Source organism: Kogia breviceps, chromosome 14 (genome assembly GCF_026419965.1).
Source record: "Kogia breviceps isolate mKogBre1 chromosome 14, mKogBre1 haplotype 1, whole genome shotgun sequence".
NCBI classification, from domain to species: domain Eukaryota; kingdom Metazoa; phylum Chordata; class Mammalia; order Artiodactyla; family Physeteridae; genus Kogia; species Kogia breviceps.
The window spans coordinates 21,484,050-21,502,158 of NC_081323.1; the positions used below are offsets into that span (position 1 = coordinate 21,484,050).

The following is an 18,109-nucleotide window of genomic DNA, read 5'->3' on the forward strand; positions in this document are numbered from 1 at the left end:
GAAAAAAAGAAATGCTGAATCTGCTAATATAGTTAATTAATGTGAAAGAATTAATCTAACAGTAACTTCAGCATTCAAAAATGAAAAGTTGGGAGATCCTACAAAGGTACAGTTTCTAAGTCTTTTGGAGCTCCTTTTTAATTAGGCTCCCAGAATCTCAGCATTCCTCCTTGAATAATCCATATTTCTGGTTATTTATTCAGCTCCCCACTGCTGCATATTTACAAGCTATATGCTACAGGAATATATCACCTCATATTTGCACTCAAACATCCAAAGACACTGGCAGTTCAGACCTTTAAGAAGCTTAGAGAAAAGTCCCTGCAGAGTATAGTTTTAAGGTTAGAAGGTCCAGGAAGCCAAATGCATCTTCTTTATACGCTATTTGCTTGAGAGAAGGTGGGTCATTTCAACAAAAGGACAGGCAATTAGAAGGGTAAAGGAGATAAACAAACACAAGACTCAAGAGAGTAAAGCTAGCAAAAATCAGCTGAACACTAAAGGCCTCTGAATAATTCCAATGCCCCTCTCTGCACTTTAAATTTTTAAAAACAATTCCACAAAGGAAGATTCTTCAATCAATCTAAGGTCTGGTACACACTGGACAAACCAAAAGGTCTACTGTGCCCCTGGGCCAACACAAGCCTTTAAAGAGGAGAGGTTTTAGTAACATATACCTTGATAATCTTAAATACAAAAATAGTTTAAACACAAAAATTTGTCATTGGAGAACTTTTTATAACAGCAAAACATTGTAAATACCCTCAATATCAATAACAAAGTAAGACTAAGTTATATTCCCTTAGAGTCCATTATTCAGTTATTGAAAACTCTCATGAAGGTTATGTCAAAACATGGGAAACAGCATGTTAAGTTCAAACAAACAAACAAACAAAAAAACAGTATAGAAAATTACATGTGTGGTAGGCCTAAAAAGCTGTTAAAGAGAAAACAATTATGGGGAAAAAGACAAGGAACACGCATCCAAAGTTGGGCTGTGTTCAAGTGACAGAGCTGTTTTTTAGCTTCTTGGAGGCAGGAATCCTGTCCTCCAATTCTGTATAAGCCAAGCACTTAACATAGTACCTTATCAGTCCTACTACTAACAGTAGTTTTGCATGTCTATATTCTAAGCTATCAAATTTATTAAAAATTTTTTTCTATGAAATAAATTAACAGAATTTTCAGTGTACTTGAATATGTTTCAAGACAGCAGACTCTGGCTCAATTTCATAAAGAATAATCCCATGATTATAGTCTCTCGCATCTCTCAATTGAAAAAACTGACCATCGATACTACAACCCCTTCTCTGGTTACCACTTCACACCATTTCTCTATTTCCCTTCCAAGCCAGATTTCTCAAAAGAGTTATCCATAACAAGTTATCTCCCATTTACTTCCAACTTTAGGATTCGGTGAATTATACTAACATGATATTTACTATAAATATTTTAAGAAATTAAAGCATAAATAATAAGATATACAAGGAAAGTACTATAAAGAAAAGTTCTAAAACTGTCTTGCACATTTTCATATCTCTTAGGCTAGCCACATAGCACATGTGCAATGCATTATTGAAAATAACACATAATGAAAAATATATATAAGTGAAAAATATGAATTATATTCTGCTGTCAATAATAAAAATATGGACAAACATATGGCATAGACAGGTCTATGTGGAATATAAAGAAAACTGGGCTAAGTTTAGAAATTAACATAGGATATGTTGAGAAGTTAACAACTAGATTTCCCAAAACCAACACACTATAAGGAGGAGCAAAAAAAAACATTTCCCTTTGATGGAGTGGTCCTATTACCAAATGACATAACAATAGGGCATAAACAGACTGAAATATACTTTTTATTCATCCAATCTAACTTTAGAAAAGACCATACACACACTTGAAGACTACTGTTTTATATATCTAGGAAACTCAATGGAATAAAAGACCATAGCTACATGTTCTTGAATCCAGGCTAACAGTGAGGAGTTGGGCAAAAATATATGGAGAGCTAGGAGATAACAGGAGATAAGAAGCATACCTTAGCATGAGATTCATCAGTTGAAGACCCTCACCCTTCAGGAAGCGCTCACGATTGGAACTGAGCATTAGGCAGGAACAGAGTGAATCAAACAGATTCTCCATCATCTCCTGCTCCTCGGCTGTGCTAGGATTGTGTCTTTTAAACACCTGTCAATTAAAGATATCAGAAAGCACAGAACCATAAGAGAATGTCTTTTCATCAACCAGCACTCAACAGTTTCCAAAGCCTATCTACTCCAAAAACCCTACAACTGAGGAAACGGAAGCTTACCAAACAAAATTCTCAGCAGTTTCCATTATAGAGAAACTGGGCTTTCTGATGCACAGGTTAAATAAATGGCTATCAGTTCATGCAAAAAACCAGAACACTCAACTGACCACTGAGTCCATGAATAACTGATAGTTCCAAGGAGGCAATTTAACAAAAACCAACAAAACCTTTTCATTGTGAACTATATTAACATGTAGAAAACTCTATAAAAGACAAGTATAGCTAAATGAATAAGGTGAACACCCCTGAAACCAGCATCCAGATCAGGAAACAACTTTGCCAGCTACCCCCCAAAGCCCTCCACTTGCACTACCCAACCACATTTCTTCCCCTTCTAAAAGAAACCACAGTCCTGAAGGGCAAATCTTGGCTCACTATAAGGAAAGGTTTCCTAACCATCAGGGCTACTGAACTGCCTCATAGACTAGTTGTGGCTCTAAATCATGGGAACAGTGAAAAGCAGTTTTATCTTTGCCAGAAATATATGGCATGTTAAGAGGAAAGCCTTTTAACAGTGTATGCATACCCATACAGTCTACTACAAAATGATCAATAATCTTGCAGGAACAGGACTAAGCACTTTCCCAGAATTGGGAGATTCACATTTCAAAGCTCGATTTTTTGGGGTGGAGGCCAAGACACTCAGGCTGCTGGCACCGAGACGAAAGCTGTATGCAAACTGACATCTCAGACACTCCCAACACTCTTAAGATTTTATCCAAATGATCTATTTTCAGTCCTAGTTTTGGAATAGCACAGATGAGATTTGTTAGAAAAAAAAATCTTAACAGTATTTTCAGAATGCCAGCAGAACAACATTTCAACAGGATTTACATTCCTTACAACGAGCAAATGGCAATTTCTAATTTCTTTTTCCAGCCTCCAGTGCCACATCCTTCCCTATCCTCCTCTCTGACCTCTATCCCACTGTATTGGAAGTACTTGTACTCCTGAAGCTTATCTGGATCCTAAATGAACAGACTCCAATTTAGTGGCAGACTGACGGGAAAGCAAGTGAATAATCTTGGGAGTGGGTCAGCTAAAAATAATTTGGCATTCTTGGCTCAAGAATATACACTTAAGCAGGAAGCACACCTCTTTTGGATTGATAAATATCAGAAGACTGAGAAAGTCCACACCTGATACACAGCGATATCCGGTCACAAAGAGCAAATGACTAAGAAAAGGAGGCAAAACATGTACCTTCAATGTGACCTCAAACCTACCAACACACTCCATATGGCTTGCATCACATGGCTTATTCCTTCCAACAATTTCCAGCTCCACCTCCCATTTAAAGCAAGCCATATATCTTCACGGCAGACAGGAAGCACAAGAATTACTCACAGATAACTGCTGAAGAAGCACATCGATTCCATCCAGCTCCCCAAGCAATTCCCTGTTTTCTAAAAGGGGAAAAAAATAGAAGGAGAAAAAAAAAATGAAGCTAACTGTCAGATTTTACAGCCATCTAACACTGATACATCAGCAAACAAAATCAATACAGCTTGACAGAGTACAAAAGCTGCACAGAGAGCGAGAGGGAGAGCAAGGGGATGCCAAAGGCAAGAGAGCTTGCTGTCATGATCTGAAACAAGCCTGGCTCCTATCCTAACAGAATATCAATACCGAGAGGGAGCCTCACCATCATTGTCCTGGAGCAATATGGCCAGCACTTCACTACAATACAGTTTGTTGGCATCAAAGGGCATCTTTGCCTGTTGGGAAATAGAAGAAATGAGAAAAACGTTAAGGGACCTTGTTTCCTTCCCCAGGACAAATTTTTTCACAAGTACTAGGATCTGAGTTAGAGAGAAGCAGAAGTTAGAAAGGGAAAGGGCAGGTTAAGGGTAAAAAAAAGTCTGCCTCTGCTCTCAAGAGACCAGACTCAGGCACTGCATAGTAAAACCATAAACAGCAGATGTACACATCAGCTCTCACACTCCTAAAGCCCAGGTGCAAATGTCACCTCCTCTGTGAAGCCTTCCTAGGTTCCCCATTTTGAGTCTAGGGACTATTGTCTAGCACATAATACATACTCAAATGTTAATTAGATAAATGATTGAAAGTTTTGAACATTTAAGACTAAAATCCATCATGAAGCTTCATTCACAAGTTACAATCATAAAATTAGGCTGTAAATTAGCTGATAGATGATCAGAGAAGCTGAAAAGAAAGCAAGCTCTTGTTTTGATTAGTTGAATGTCTTTATAACAAAGTAGTTCCTTTTGGATTTTTTTAATGCTGAAATTTAATTTGAAATCATAAACCTATCTGCTGCTCATGGGCCATAATCTGCCTACTATTTAAAAAGGAAACCACATTAAATATGCAGAAATGTGTTAATATTTTAACACCCAAATTACTACCCACAATTCTTTCCCTGCTGCATGCTCTGCTACTTGGAGTTGCAGAGGGGACACACCTACTGCAGAGTCTATTTTTCATGGTCATCCACATTGTTGCCCCAGTAGTGAGACTCAAGTGCCTCATCATTAACAATGCCCCTTGGATAAAGGTACACAGAGAGAAGTGCAAGCCTCGTTGATGTGTTTTTATTTACCATACCCTTGATCTTTAAAATGCAGGCACAAAGACCACGACTGTTAATCAGCAGCAGCCTTGCTACCTATCCAGGTTTTTTTTTTTTTTTTTTTTTTGCGGTATGCGGGCCTCTCACTGTTGTGGCCTCTCCCGTTGCGGAGCACAGGCTCCGGACGCACAGGCTCAGCGGCCATGGCTCACGGGCTTAGTTGCTCCGCGGCATGTGGGATCTTCCCGGACCGGGGCACGAACCCGTGTCTCCTGCATCGGCAGGCGGATTCTCAACCACTGCGCCACCAGGGAAGCCCTATCCAGGTTTTTGAACTAACATATAATTACTGTACCTGGAAAGGACAGGGGAAGTTTTTATACTGAAGCTAATACCTCCATCCCCTTAGCGCCATTCACAGTTCTGTTTGGACACTGATTTTGCACTTAAGAAGGAAGAGTGGCCCCTAATGAAGCAACACCCAGCATCTTTTCAGTTCTCTCTGTGTGTCTTCCCCATCAAGCCTAAGTGCACCTCACAGGGTTTCAGAAGGCTGACCAGGTATGACCCATCTTAGGTTAAAAGATCTGTAAATACAAGGTCTTATGTGTGCTGACTGCAAGTTATGCTCCCTGGGCAAGCTTAAGGCCTTGTTTCAAGAAATTCAGTACAACAGCCAGGGTTTAAATGCAATCTGTGGTGTTTTTCACTTTAAGAAAAACAGTTTTATACAAATCAAAATACAAAAGTGAAAAGCCAAGGGGTGAGAATGTCTATCAGAATGAAGGATTCGCTAATAAAATCACTTAGTCAAATGATTTAAGTTCAAGTATTGCTAGTTTAAATTATTTAAGCCACACCAACTTATATGCAGCTTTTGAAGGGTCAGGATTCTTGTTGCAAACAAGATACACTCAACTGAAAGAAGCCAAAAGGCATCAGGCCACTAGAGCAACAGCCTTTCTGTGGTTCCAATGCCTCTTGTCTTTTATTTGATTTTATAAACTCCTGTCTCTAAGGTAGGAGAGAGGTTTCCTCTTTTTTTCCAACAAATATTTATTGGGCACCAGCTATATGCAAGACACAAAATTGAACGTGACAGCAAACAGAGGTGAATTTGACATGGAAGTGGTCCATTGTTATGTCATTTTAAAAATTACACTAAATTAAAGTTAATTTTATCAAGTAATACATTTATGTTAAAAAAAAAAAAGGACATGAATCTGGGATGAGACATACCTAGATTTAACTCATAAGCATGTACTACCTAGGTGACACTAAGTCTGCAGTTCCCAAACTGTATGCCAAGGTACCTAGGACATCATATTGAATTCACAGTGGATTGCAAGGATTTACAGGATTTCCAAGGAAAGCACAGTGACATCTCACATCTGCTGATTAGTGAGCACGTTAACCACTAGCTTCAGGTACATTTCTTTTTTCTTTTTTAACATCTTTATTAGAGTATAATTGCTTTACAATGGTGTGTCAGTTTCTGCTTTATAACAAAGTGAATCAGTTATACATATATGTATGTCCCCATATCTCTTCCCTCTTGCGTCTCCCTCCCTCCCACCCTCCCTATCCCACCCCTCTATGTGGTCACAAAGCACCGAGCTGATCTCCCTGTGCTATGCGGCTGCTTCCCACTAGCTATCTATTTTTTTTTTTTTTTTTTTTTTTTTGCGGTATGCGGGCCTCTCACTGCTGTGGCCTCTCCCGTTGCGGAGCACAGGCTCCAGACGCGCAGGCCCAGCGGCCATGGCCCACGGGCCTAGTCGCTCCGCGGCATGTGGGATCCTCCCGGACCAGGGCACGAACCCGTGTCCCCTCCATCGGCAGGCGGATTCCCAACCACTGCGCCACCAGGGAAGCCCACTAGCTATCTATTTTACGTTTGGTAGTGTACATATGTCCATGCCACTCTCTCACTTTGTCCCAGCTCACCTTTCCCTCTCCCCGTATCCTCAAGTCCATTCTCTAGCAGGTCTGCATCTTTATTCCCATCTTGCCCCTAGGTTCTTCTGACCATTTTCTTTTTTTCTTTTAGATTCCATATATATGTGTTAGCATACAGTATTTGTTTTTCTCTTTCTGACTTACTTCACTCTGTGTGACAGTCTCTAGGTCCATCCACCTCACTACAAATAACTCAGTTTCATTCCTTTTTATGGCTGAGTAATATTCCATTGTATATATGTGCCATGTCTTCTTTATCCATTTATCTGTTGATGGACACTTAGGTTGCTTCCATGTCCTGTCTATTGTAAATAGAGCTGCAATGAACATTTTGGTACACGTCTCTTTTTGAATTATGTACATTTCTTTTGATGACATCTTTTCTTTGTGAAGCTGGGTTTGGGTGGTTGCTTGGGTGATAAAAGAACTATGTGAAAATCAATGTGGAACAGGAATGAAGATGGTTGTGTTCAATCTGATTCCAAGGTTTTAGAAGTTGTGTAGTACAGCTACACAAGAGGCACACACATCTACTGGTAAGTAATTGTGGTATTTAAGAATGAAATAAAAAATATATTTTATTTTAATTCATGCATATTATTTTTTTGAACGGCTACTAAAGCCTTAGGACATAAATATGTATTAAATTTGTTTGGACCTAAGTACCTTAAATGGGACTGGTAGGTCCTTTTTGGCATAGAACCCTGTAAAAACAAAATTACTGAGATACTGATGGCACCATAAATTAAGAATGGTCATCTATGACAAAAGTAACATTTCCTGGTCTCAAGTTTCTTTATCTGTAAAATGGAAGCAATAAAATAACATCTTCTTTGGAGAGTTACTCTGAGAATTAAATAATATGGAAGTACCTAATACATAATAGTTGCTATAAGTTTTTCTGATGATTGGGATCAGAAATACCCAGGTTAGAATCTCAGTTCTAACAGTTACCAGCTATGTGATCTTGGCCAAACTACTCTGCCTCTCTAACCTGATTGATATCTCTTATGTTGAGTGAAACTGGGCTAGATGGGAAAGCAGGAGACTAATCTTTCATGCCTAGCCAAAAACAAAAGTCTCCAAGGAAGTTTAATTTCTGTTTAAATCTCAGCCAGAGATGACAGCCTCCCAGTCTGCAAAATACCAAACTGCCAAATTACAAGGACATTTAGTCAAAATCAGGAGGAAGGAGAATTCATTTAGCAGGTATAGTCTCTTGGATTTTGCAAAGTTAGTCAATGGGAGTTGGAGCTTTGGCGGCTCTCTTCTATCCAGGAGCCTGGTGATCCTAAATCTTCCAGCTGTCAGAGTAATTACAGAGTCAAGCATAGGTTTGTACTCAGCATGTACTGGCCTTGAATAAAATTAAACTTCACCTTTTTGTGAGCTGCTGCTTTTTTGGAAAGTACAAGACATTTATGCTACCACACACAGCCAGAAGCTGCAGATTATTTCTGCAGCTCACCTCTGGTACCTGGAACACATGGGGCAGGTTCAGACACAGCTACAGCCCTGGACAATAATCAAAGCAGATTGTGCCCTACAAAAATCCCATCTCCTGGTCATAAGAGGCTAAGGACTTAGCATCAACCAGTTGTACATGTAGTATAACATAGCCAATTCTCAATTCATTAGCTCAAACGCCAAACACTGCAACTATTTTTGAAGAAATGATTTAATTGGGAAACAAAAGAGAATCTCAATTTTGTTTCTTTGGAAAAGAAAGAAGTTTTAGTGTTATTTTCAATAGTACACAATATCCTAATAAGTTTGTATTCCCCATTAAAAAGTGAACTATGGTGCAGTGTCTCTCATACTACTGTTATCTGCTTACCTGTTAAACCATTTAATGTAATCCTCCACAATGGGTTTTATCCTTATTAGCAGCACAAATGAGTGAGGTTTCATTTAGTGAATGAAGAAATCCATGAGTACCTCTGTATACTGCTAGGCTACCAGTACATAAAGGAGACTCACCAATGTGCCACTCACTTAGTTACTCAAGGACTACTGAATAAACAGGGGATGATCAGTTAAATAGCAGGGTTTTATCAAGCAATGTAAACCTAAGTACTCTAGGATGGGGGTTCTCAGACTTCAGCATGCATCAGAATCACCGGGAGGGCTTGTTAAAACACAGATTGCTGCCTCCACCCCAAGCTGGGCAGATTTAATAAGTCTGGGGTGGGTTCAAGAATTTGCATTTCCAGCAGGTTGCCAGGTAATTTTGATGCTCCCTATTGGGAACCACACCCTGAGAACAATCGGGAGGAGACACACATATGATGGTGTCCCAGTCCTTGCTCTTACGGAGTTTAAGGACATTGGGAGAAAGACAAGGAGCACACATAAAAAGAGGAAAGTCTGCCAGGTGATGAAGAGAAGATGCTCCATGAGGGTAAGGGTCACACAGTTATAGGCATATGTTACAACCCAGATCTGCTAACGCCCAGAAGAGAACCAGTAGAAAAAAAATAAAATGATTGATATTCAGAAAAGCAAGAGGGCAATATGGACTGGGGGCAAAGTAGTGCTACGGAAAAGGTGCATGAAGAAAGTCTGGAGGCTTGGGTTTTAATTCTAGCTCTATCTCTAACTAGCTGCATGAATTTGGGCAAGACACTTAATCTCTACAGGTCTTGATTTTTAATTTTTTTTCTGCAACAGAACTTATAAAATTCCTTTCAGTTCAAAAAATGATGGAGGCAATGTGGAGGAGTAGGGATTTAAGTTGGTTAATGAAGGTGGTGTAGGCAGGAATCATTCCTGGGGAAGGGGGGAACATGAACAAAGACAGACACAGAGGTCAACCCTGTTGACCCTTGTTGACCTTTGCAAAGGGGGTAGGTACAAGAGATGTCTGAACAGTAATAAGGCCAGTGTTTCAAAACTGAGAAATGAAAGGAAAAAGGAAAGAAAAGAAAGATCAGGCCATGTTAAAGGGCCTTGAAAAGTAGGCAGACATGATGGGATCTGATGCAGAGGGCAGTAGCATCACTGTAGGAAGGTTCTTGAATAGGGAATGGCATAATGAAAATGGAGTTTTAAATTAGTTTGGGAGCAGTGTGGAACAAAAATGCTCACATTTCTAGAGACCAGTGGATCTTAGTGAGGGTTGTACATTTATAATCACAGGTGGAACTTCTCTAAAATACACCAAAGACAGAGGCTTGAGACAGTAAGTCTGGGAATCTGTATTTTTAAAAGTTCCACTGGTGAAAGTAAGGATCTGGGTCCAGCACTCATTCTGATTCACCATGATATTTATGATGGTGAAGATTAAAATAAGCACTTTCCTAGATTATGAGAAATAAGAGCAAGGCATTGGTTTTAAAGACATGCCTTCTTACTGGCCTTGCCCTTAAGCAGAACCTTCTTTCATTAATGTTCTGGGCAGCACAGGATTTTTCTAAGTGTACTTGCTTACTAGTAAAATAACCAAAGAGCATTTTAATGTTTAGATATCCCTAAACCTTGAAAAACTGTTTCAGAGACAGCAACACGGCTATTTATGCCTCGAAGATTGCATAAACACTATGCCTAAAAGGCAAGAGTCAAAAGCTTGCACGACTACCAAATGGACCTCTTTATTACTCTTATAAGGGTAATGGAATCCAAGCCAAACACCCAAAGGTCTCGATTTCCCTTCCTGTTACTAATCCAAAAAAAGACTGGCAAGTTTAAACACCTTTCAAAAGGCAGAAGAGGCCTTACATTCTGGTTTAATGAAGAATCCCCGATTCAGTATCAAGTCTCAAGTAACTGGGAAAAATTGGTCCTGATTTCAAAACGACAAAAACTATTGGATTATTTTGTATATTTTAAGGTTAAGGCCCCAACCTATGGCCACCCCATCAACAATTCAGGTCTCTGCCATCTATCCTACCCCCTTAACTCCGTATTTAACTTTCCTCTCCCCTACTCCTCACCCCCAAAATGTCTCAAGGCTTTGGAGAATAAAGATTTGTTGAATATTGAGGAAAGAAGAAACTGAGGGAGATGTGAAGGTAATTACATGGGGAAACCAAAGGACATCAAAACTCATGAGACGAGGTCAAAAGGAAGCTGCAAAAATGACAATGAATGAATTAATCAGACCTGATTTTTCCTGAAAGGAAAGGCGAGGGCGAGGGTGTGTGTGTGTGTGGGGGGGGGGGTAGGAAGTTGCAGTCTACTGATCTATGCATTAAGTTTATACTCTGACAGCAAAATGTGCCCATACCCACTGATGATAATATACAGCAGGCTAGCTGAATATCCTCAAGTCATGTTATATAAGAGTATGTTACAGATTTAATGGGAACGAAGGATTAAATAAGAAGGATTGGGGAAGACCTAGACTGTCAGAGAGGGAGGGAACCGTGGGGGCATATGATATCTTAGGCAGAATCTTCTTCCTTAGCCCTACCAAGACAGTGGGGGACAAATCAGACCTGATGCACCTCAGACTTTCTGCATCTCTATGACACTCCGAAGCACAGCAAGGCCAGGACTACTTAAAGAATCATACCAGCTACAAACACGTCATCCTCTTTCTCACTGAGAAGTTGGGAACCCTTGCTTGCCGAGATTATTTCAGTAGCACATAGGCAGTTCCAAACTGCCTTCCATCATACCTTTGGTTAACACTATTCTGAGAGAAGCTCTTACCTCTCTCTTTCCTCATTTACTCTCTGTGACAGCACTAAATGTTAAAAAGATGGTCAGGGGCTTCCCTGGTGGCACAGTGGTTGAGAGTCCGCCTGCCGATGTGGGGGACGTGGGTTCGTGCCCCGGTCCGGGAGGATCCCACATGCCGCGGAGCGGCTGGACCCGTGAGCCATGGCCGCTGAGCCTGCACGTCCGGAGCCTGTGCTCCGCAACGGAAGAGGCCACAACGGTGAGAGACCCGTGTATTGCAAAAAAAAAAAAAAAAAAAAAAGATGGTCAAAAGGACTATGCTAAGAAGGAAAGAGAATGAATAATCCAACAGAAATATGAACAAAGGATATAAATAGGAAGCTAAAAGAGATTAATACAAATGGCTAATAAACTGAAAGCCAATACTGTCCTCGATTTTAAAATTCCAAATTAAAATGAAATACCCGTTTTCACTTATCAGATTAACAAAATTTTAAGTTTGGTAATACCCAATGTAGCTAAGGGAAACAGACCTTCTCAACTATTAGATTTTGCAATATCTACCAAAAATGTTAATGTGCTTACCCTTTGACCTATCAGTTCTATTTCTAGGAACTTATCCTACAAATAAACTAACACTAGCGTTCAAGGAAAAAAAAATGTGTGTGTGTACATGGGGATATTCACTGCAGCATTGTTTTAACAGTGAAAAACTATTATAAACAGGAGAATGGTTAAATTGACTTTGGTACAACCGTAAAATGGAATACTAGGCAGCCATTAGTTCAGCGAAAAGATCAACTTGCAAAAGAAAATAATGTATAATTCTATTTGTGAAACACACAACACACACACACACACACTCACATACTCCTATTTACACAGAAAATTTCTGGAAGGATAGATAAAACACTGTTAACAGAGGCTGTCTCTGAGAAGTGGAACTAGAAGGAATCAGCAGAGGAGAACTTTTATTTTCAGTATAAACCTTCTGTACCACATGAATTTGTGTTGACAACATGTTTATATTATTTTCAGGGACATTACAGGGTACTTTTAAAACAAACAAAAGAAGAGAAGCAAAGAAAGAGGCAAGAGTTGCCAAAAGATTCCCAAACTAGATCACATAGCCTAGGAATAACAATCTGTGCCGATGACCCAGCATGAGCTGTGCCCAGAGCAAAAAGAGGTTTGAGCTACAGTCCCACAAAGCCAAACTTACCTTCAGCCTCTTCAGCAGCCACTGCAGAAGACCCTGCTGCGCAGCCTCTGTGCACATCTCAGGCCGGAACTCCGCCATGTTCTCCACAATAGCTGAAGGGAGACAGACACCAGTAATTTGGGAGGGCAACTTTGTTTCCATCTTCAACAAGCTTGCTTCCCATGACAGACATTTTATTCCTCTTTCCACTTCCCTGTATTCCTCCCAGCCAGATGCTGTGTTGTCATTTTCAGATTAACCAGGGAGATGCTATGGTTTTTTTTTTTCTTCAAGTTATGTTACACGTAAAACTCATAACTGAATGTGATGGAATTCAATAAAGGAATAGTGAAAGATTTTCTGTGTTAACAGGGAACAACACTACAGCAGAACACACAAAGGTGAATATCTGCCTAAGAAGGCCCTCTTAATCTCACTGTACTAGAGTCCCTGAGACCTCTGACTAAAGAAACAGGGGGCTAGGCAGAAGCCTTAAGGAAAAATCAGGGGATGAATTCAGAGCCTCTTCCTCTCCTGATTCATCCATTTTCAGATCTCTTTCTCTGGATACTGCAAGGGAAGCAAGTATGATCTTAACTGAACAAAATAACGTGCATAGAGGGGAAAGACCATGCTGGCAGAGGTAACCGTCAGGTACTCAGAAGCAAATATAATTGGTCCTGCTATCTCCTACAACAACCAAATTGCTGTTTAATGTAAAAATTTTAAATGAGGAGGCAAAAAAAAAGTGATTGTATGATTATGATGCTAAAAAAAGGACATTTAAAAAAAAAAAACCCAAACCTATAGTCTCATTCTATTGCATCCAGTGCTTTCCTTCCTTCAGGGCTTCATTCGCTCCTCATCCCAGGATATGTTATTATCTATCATAATGCAGATCGGAGTTCTGTGCTCTTTAAGCACAACGCCCAGCAGGTCTGAGTCTTGAAGAGAAAGGGCTGAAGAAAGCACTACACCTCCCACCTGCTTCCTCACTCACGCCAGCCTCACCAATGGCAAGTTAAAGAATGACCAGGCAGCCCCTCACGGAGTGGATACAAAGCTGTGGGAGCAGAGTAGCAACGAGACCCCTGAGAGATGAAGATCATTTTAATAGCTTAATTACTTTCTCACATTTTCTAAGAAATCAGCTCATTCATTTTAATCTCCAATGCCTTTATCTTATTCTGCTTACACTTTAGATGGCTTTCTATTGTCCACTAGGATAAAATCCAAACATCCTGCCAGGGTTTAGAAGGTCTTCCATAATCTGGATAAACTTACTCCTCTGGTCCCATCTCCCACCATACCTACCTCGCCACAGTACATTTCTAGTCTTCCCCCAAAGCCCTTGCCCACTCATGGCTTTACAAATGATACTGCCCTGCCCATCTCACATTTCTCCATCAAAATGCCCCTGTCAGGACTTCCCTGGTGGAGCAGTGGTTAAGAATCTGCCTGCCAATGCAAGGGACACGGGTTCTATCCTTGGTCCGGGAAGATCCCACATGTTGCGGAGCAACTAAGGCCATGCGCCACAACTACTGAGCCTGCGCACCTAGAGCCCGTGCTCCACAACAAGAGAAGCCACCGCAGTGAGAATCTGCCTGTGCATCGCAACGAAGAGTATCCCCCGCTCACCGCAACTAGAGAAAGCCCGCACACAGCAATGAAGACCCAACACCGCCAAAAATAAATAAATAAATGAACAAAAAAAGAATGCACCTGTCTTCATGTTCAGCCCTAATCAGCTACCTGCTCCTACCCAGCAATTTGGAGACCCTTCCTCTTCACTTCCATAGTGCTCCCCACTATTATACCATTTGTCACCCTGTATTACCTTTCCTTTCTGTTCAAGACTTTCCCATCAGTCTGCCTCTTAAGAAGAACTGTGCCTAATTCATCTTTAATTTACCCAGTGCCTAGAACAGTGCCTGACAAACATCGGATGCTTAATAAGGGAAAGAAGGATGAATCTCCTGAGCTGTTGGTAAGGGACCAAGTTGAAAGTAGACAGATCTTCATAGACTGCCAGGCCGGTGTTTTTTCTATTACATCAGCTCTTTTTATTAACTGTCAGTTAAGACTTCTGATACTCTTTCTACTCAGCAAAATTCAGCATTAGGCTAACAGATGGCAATGCCAAATTCTGGCTCTAGACTAGAGCCAACCCCCAAAGCACAGATTGTTGTGTTCTCTCTTCTCTTACTCCCTAGGTGCCATGTCTTCCTCCTTCTTTATGATAATCTTCACAGTAGAGAGTATAAAACTATAAGAGAAATCTGTGCTAGACACAAAGGAGCTGGGAGAAAATCTAATCTCATCAAAATTTCTACTTCTGCTAGGCCTTGTTCATTTCTCAAACTCTGCTTACAGATATGTCACCTTTGGTTTTATAAGAGAGTGACCAGTGATAAAGAGGACTACCCAAAAGCACAATTTTAAATAGGCTATTGGTTCAGCAACTTTGCAGGGGTAAAGACTGGAGAGACTCAAGGAGAAGGAGGAGGAGGGGAAATATCGCAGAGGAATCCACTTAAATGAACATATGATAAAGGGGCAGCCAAGAACAGCAAAATTTCAACTCATAGTTTACACGGCAAAGTACACATAAGAAGCGAAAGAAATACTAACTCTTTTTCAAATAAAATGTCCTATAAAGGTACAAGCATACCTTGGAGGTATTGTGGGTTTGCTTCCAGACCACTGCAATAAAGCGAATATTACAATAAAGCAAATCACATGAATATTTTGGTTTCCTAATGCATATAAAAGTTATGTTTACACTATACTATATGTAGTTTATTAGGTATGCAATAGCATTATGTCTAAAAAAATATACATACCTTAGTTTAAAAATACTGTATTAGTATATAATGCTAACTATCATCTGACAATGCAGGGTTGCCATAAACTTTCAATTTGTAAAAATGTAATATCTGCAAAGCACGATAAGGTGCAATAAAATGAGGTATGCCTTGGGCTTCCCTGGTGGCGCGGTGGTTGAGAGTCCGCCTGCCGATGCAGGAGACACGGGTTCGTGCCCTGGGCCGGGAAGATCCCACATGCCGCGGAACGGCTGGACCCGTGAGCTATGGCCGCCGAGCCTGCGCGTCCGGAGCCTGTGCTCCGCAACGGGAGAGGCCACAACAGTGAGAGGCCCGCGTAGCGAAAAAAAAAAAAAAAAAAAAAATGAGGTATGCCTGTATACAGTTGTTCAAAAGTTTGTAGTTCCACTGAAGGGAAAGGTGAAGAAGAACCAACAGAAGGGGATTCAAAACTTGAAAAATATATACTTTCCAAAGCAAAAAAAAAAACAAAACAGAATTCATCCTGCATAGACTTCTTAACTTTTGGAGGCAAAGGCAAAGGCCTGCTCAAAGGAGCCAGCAGTTTTTGTCCAGGAAGGATTTCTGCTTTTATTACCGCAAGCCAAACCAAAGCAGCAGTTATATGAAATTTACACAAGGGTCTTCATTTCTGAAAAGGCAGTTTGGGAGCAGAAAAAAGGAAAACCCTCCTGCTGTTGACTCTATAATGAAGGAGGAAGGAAATGAGTACCAAACTCCAAAACAAACACAAAGAAACTCAGAAAATGCTGGCACCTTTCCCCTTACCCAGAGTGTTGTGGACGCCATCTGCCTCTTCTTTCACAGACTCATCCAGACGCTCCAGATTCTGCACAAGCAGTGCTACCACTTGCCCGTCCACCTTCAGCAACAGGGGAGCAAAAGGAGAATGGGATACATGTCACAAACAGTTTCCAAAATGTTGTCATTCCCATACTCCTCTACTGAATGAACAAAGTAAACAACCTGCCACTTATGGTTTACTGTATGCTCTCCCATCCCAATACCTCTTTTGAGGCTTGAAGTGACCCTGAGGCAAAGAAGGGGCAGGCATCATTATCCCTAACTTTAGATTGAAGCTTAAGGGGACAAGGTAAAATTCAAGGCTACATATTTAACCGAGTGACATAGTAGCACTTGAACCTAGGCCTCTGAAATCAAGTCCTGTGCTCTTTCTACTTCTATGTGGTATTTAAACACCTTACAAAAATGTCATCTTAAGTCAAGTCACAAGTTCATTCAAGTCAAAAGCACATTTCTAGACCACAGCACCAAGAGATATTCAGTTGGGAAGTTTACTTGCCGTATTTACACTGACATCAAAATTTACGGTTAAACTCAAAACTTTCCTAAGTTTCTACATCAAGCTTTTATGAAACTATTACTTTCGATGAACTTCTGACTCCTTCTCGAAAAGAATATTAACAGAATAAAATACCTTATGTTTGTATTACACATAATACATAAGAAAGCAATTCCATTTCTCTCATTTAATTTGATTCACATAACACTTATAGGAAAATTTTAGTAGCCACATCATATAGATGATATCCAAGAGATTAATGACTTAGCCAAGACCACACAGCTACTAAGCAGTGGCAGCAGAAGCAAAAGCCAAGCTTCCTTCTTCGGTGAAATAATGCTTACACCGCTTTACACTACCTTCTGGCACAATGTGTGCCCTTACAGAGACTGCCTTGGGGAACCCTGAGGCACACCAAGGAAGATAACTAAGGAAACACCCAATAATCAAGAAGTGATTATCTATCTGGTAATACATTTCTAAGTCATAGCCAATAAGTAAACCTATACTGGAAGATAAGATCTGCTGCATACCCATGGTATATCCTCTCTCTCTCACCACCTCAGTTTCTTCACTTTGGAAATGGGAATAAGTTGTAAAGATTAAATGAAATTATATGGCATACTTTACCCTGGGTCTGGTTCAAAAATTAAGTAGAGAGTTTGAATCTAGCCCTTTACTTCTTCTGATACCTGATCATGCACTGTTCATATCTCCCATGGGCTAAGAAAAACTCAAATTCTTTGAAGGCAGGCACTGCACCCTCATTTATCTTGGCACACTCCTCAAAGTCAAGTGCAATACTATACATAGCAGACATTCAGTAATTTTGCTAAATTTAAATAAACTGACAAAACACTTTACTTTGTGTACTGTAGTCATATTTTTATATACATCGCTCCATTTACTCTCATGTAATCCTCGCAACTTTTACAGATGAGAAAAACAAAGGTCCAGAGAGGTGAATTAGCCTGGTCATAGTCACAAAGCTTGTGGCTGAAGTGACCAACTCCGAGACTATTTTTTCCCATCATATCCTGTCACTTCAGTGAGGGGAAAAGAAAGGAGAGGAAAGAAAGGAGAGAGAAGGAAATGATCTCATTCAACTGATGCCTCCTGAACACTTGTGTATAAGGCACTCTATGGACAATTCAAACTGAGCCTGAGGATGGAACAAGGGCAAGAGAGACAGATCTTCAAAGAAGGCCTCTTTACTCTTTCTAGGTGAGACTTAAGGGAAGCATCTGGATGGGGGAAAAGCTGAAGTTGTTGACTAATTTGGGATACCTGAATCACGAATGAAGCAGATTTTTCTAGGCTC

General features: G+C 40.3%; 1 protein-coding gene across 1 annotated transcript in view; it reads right to left on the minus strand.

Annotated features, from left to right (window-relative positions):
- Positions 1-18,109, minus strand: part of CTNNBL1 (catenin beta like 1) — a 163,884-nt gene that overhangs the window by 85,450 nt on the left and 60,325 nt on the right. Inside the window, exons 6-10 of the mRNA XM_067013505.1 lie at positions 16,254-16,347; positions 12,658-12,749; positions 3,966-4,038; positions 3,668-3,726; positions 2,048-2,196 (exon numbers count right to left, since the gene is read on the minus strand). Of these exons, the coding sequence (XP_066869606.1) occupies positions 2,048-2,196; positions 3,668-3,726; positions 3,966-4,038; positions 12,658-12,749; positions 16,254-16,347 (467 nt within the window). The remainder of the gene's footprint in view (positions 1-2,047; positions 2,197-3,667; positions 3,727-3,965; positions 4,039-12,657; positions 12,750-16,253; positions 16,348-18,109) is intronic.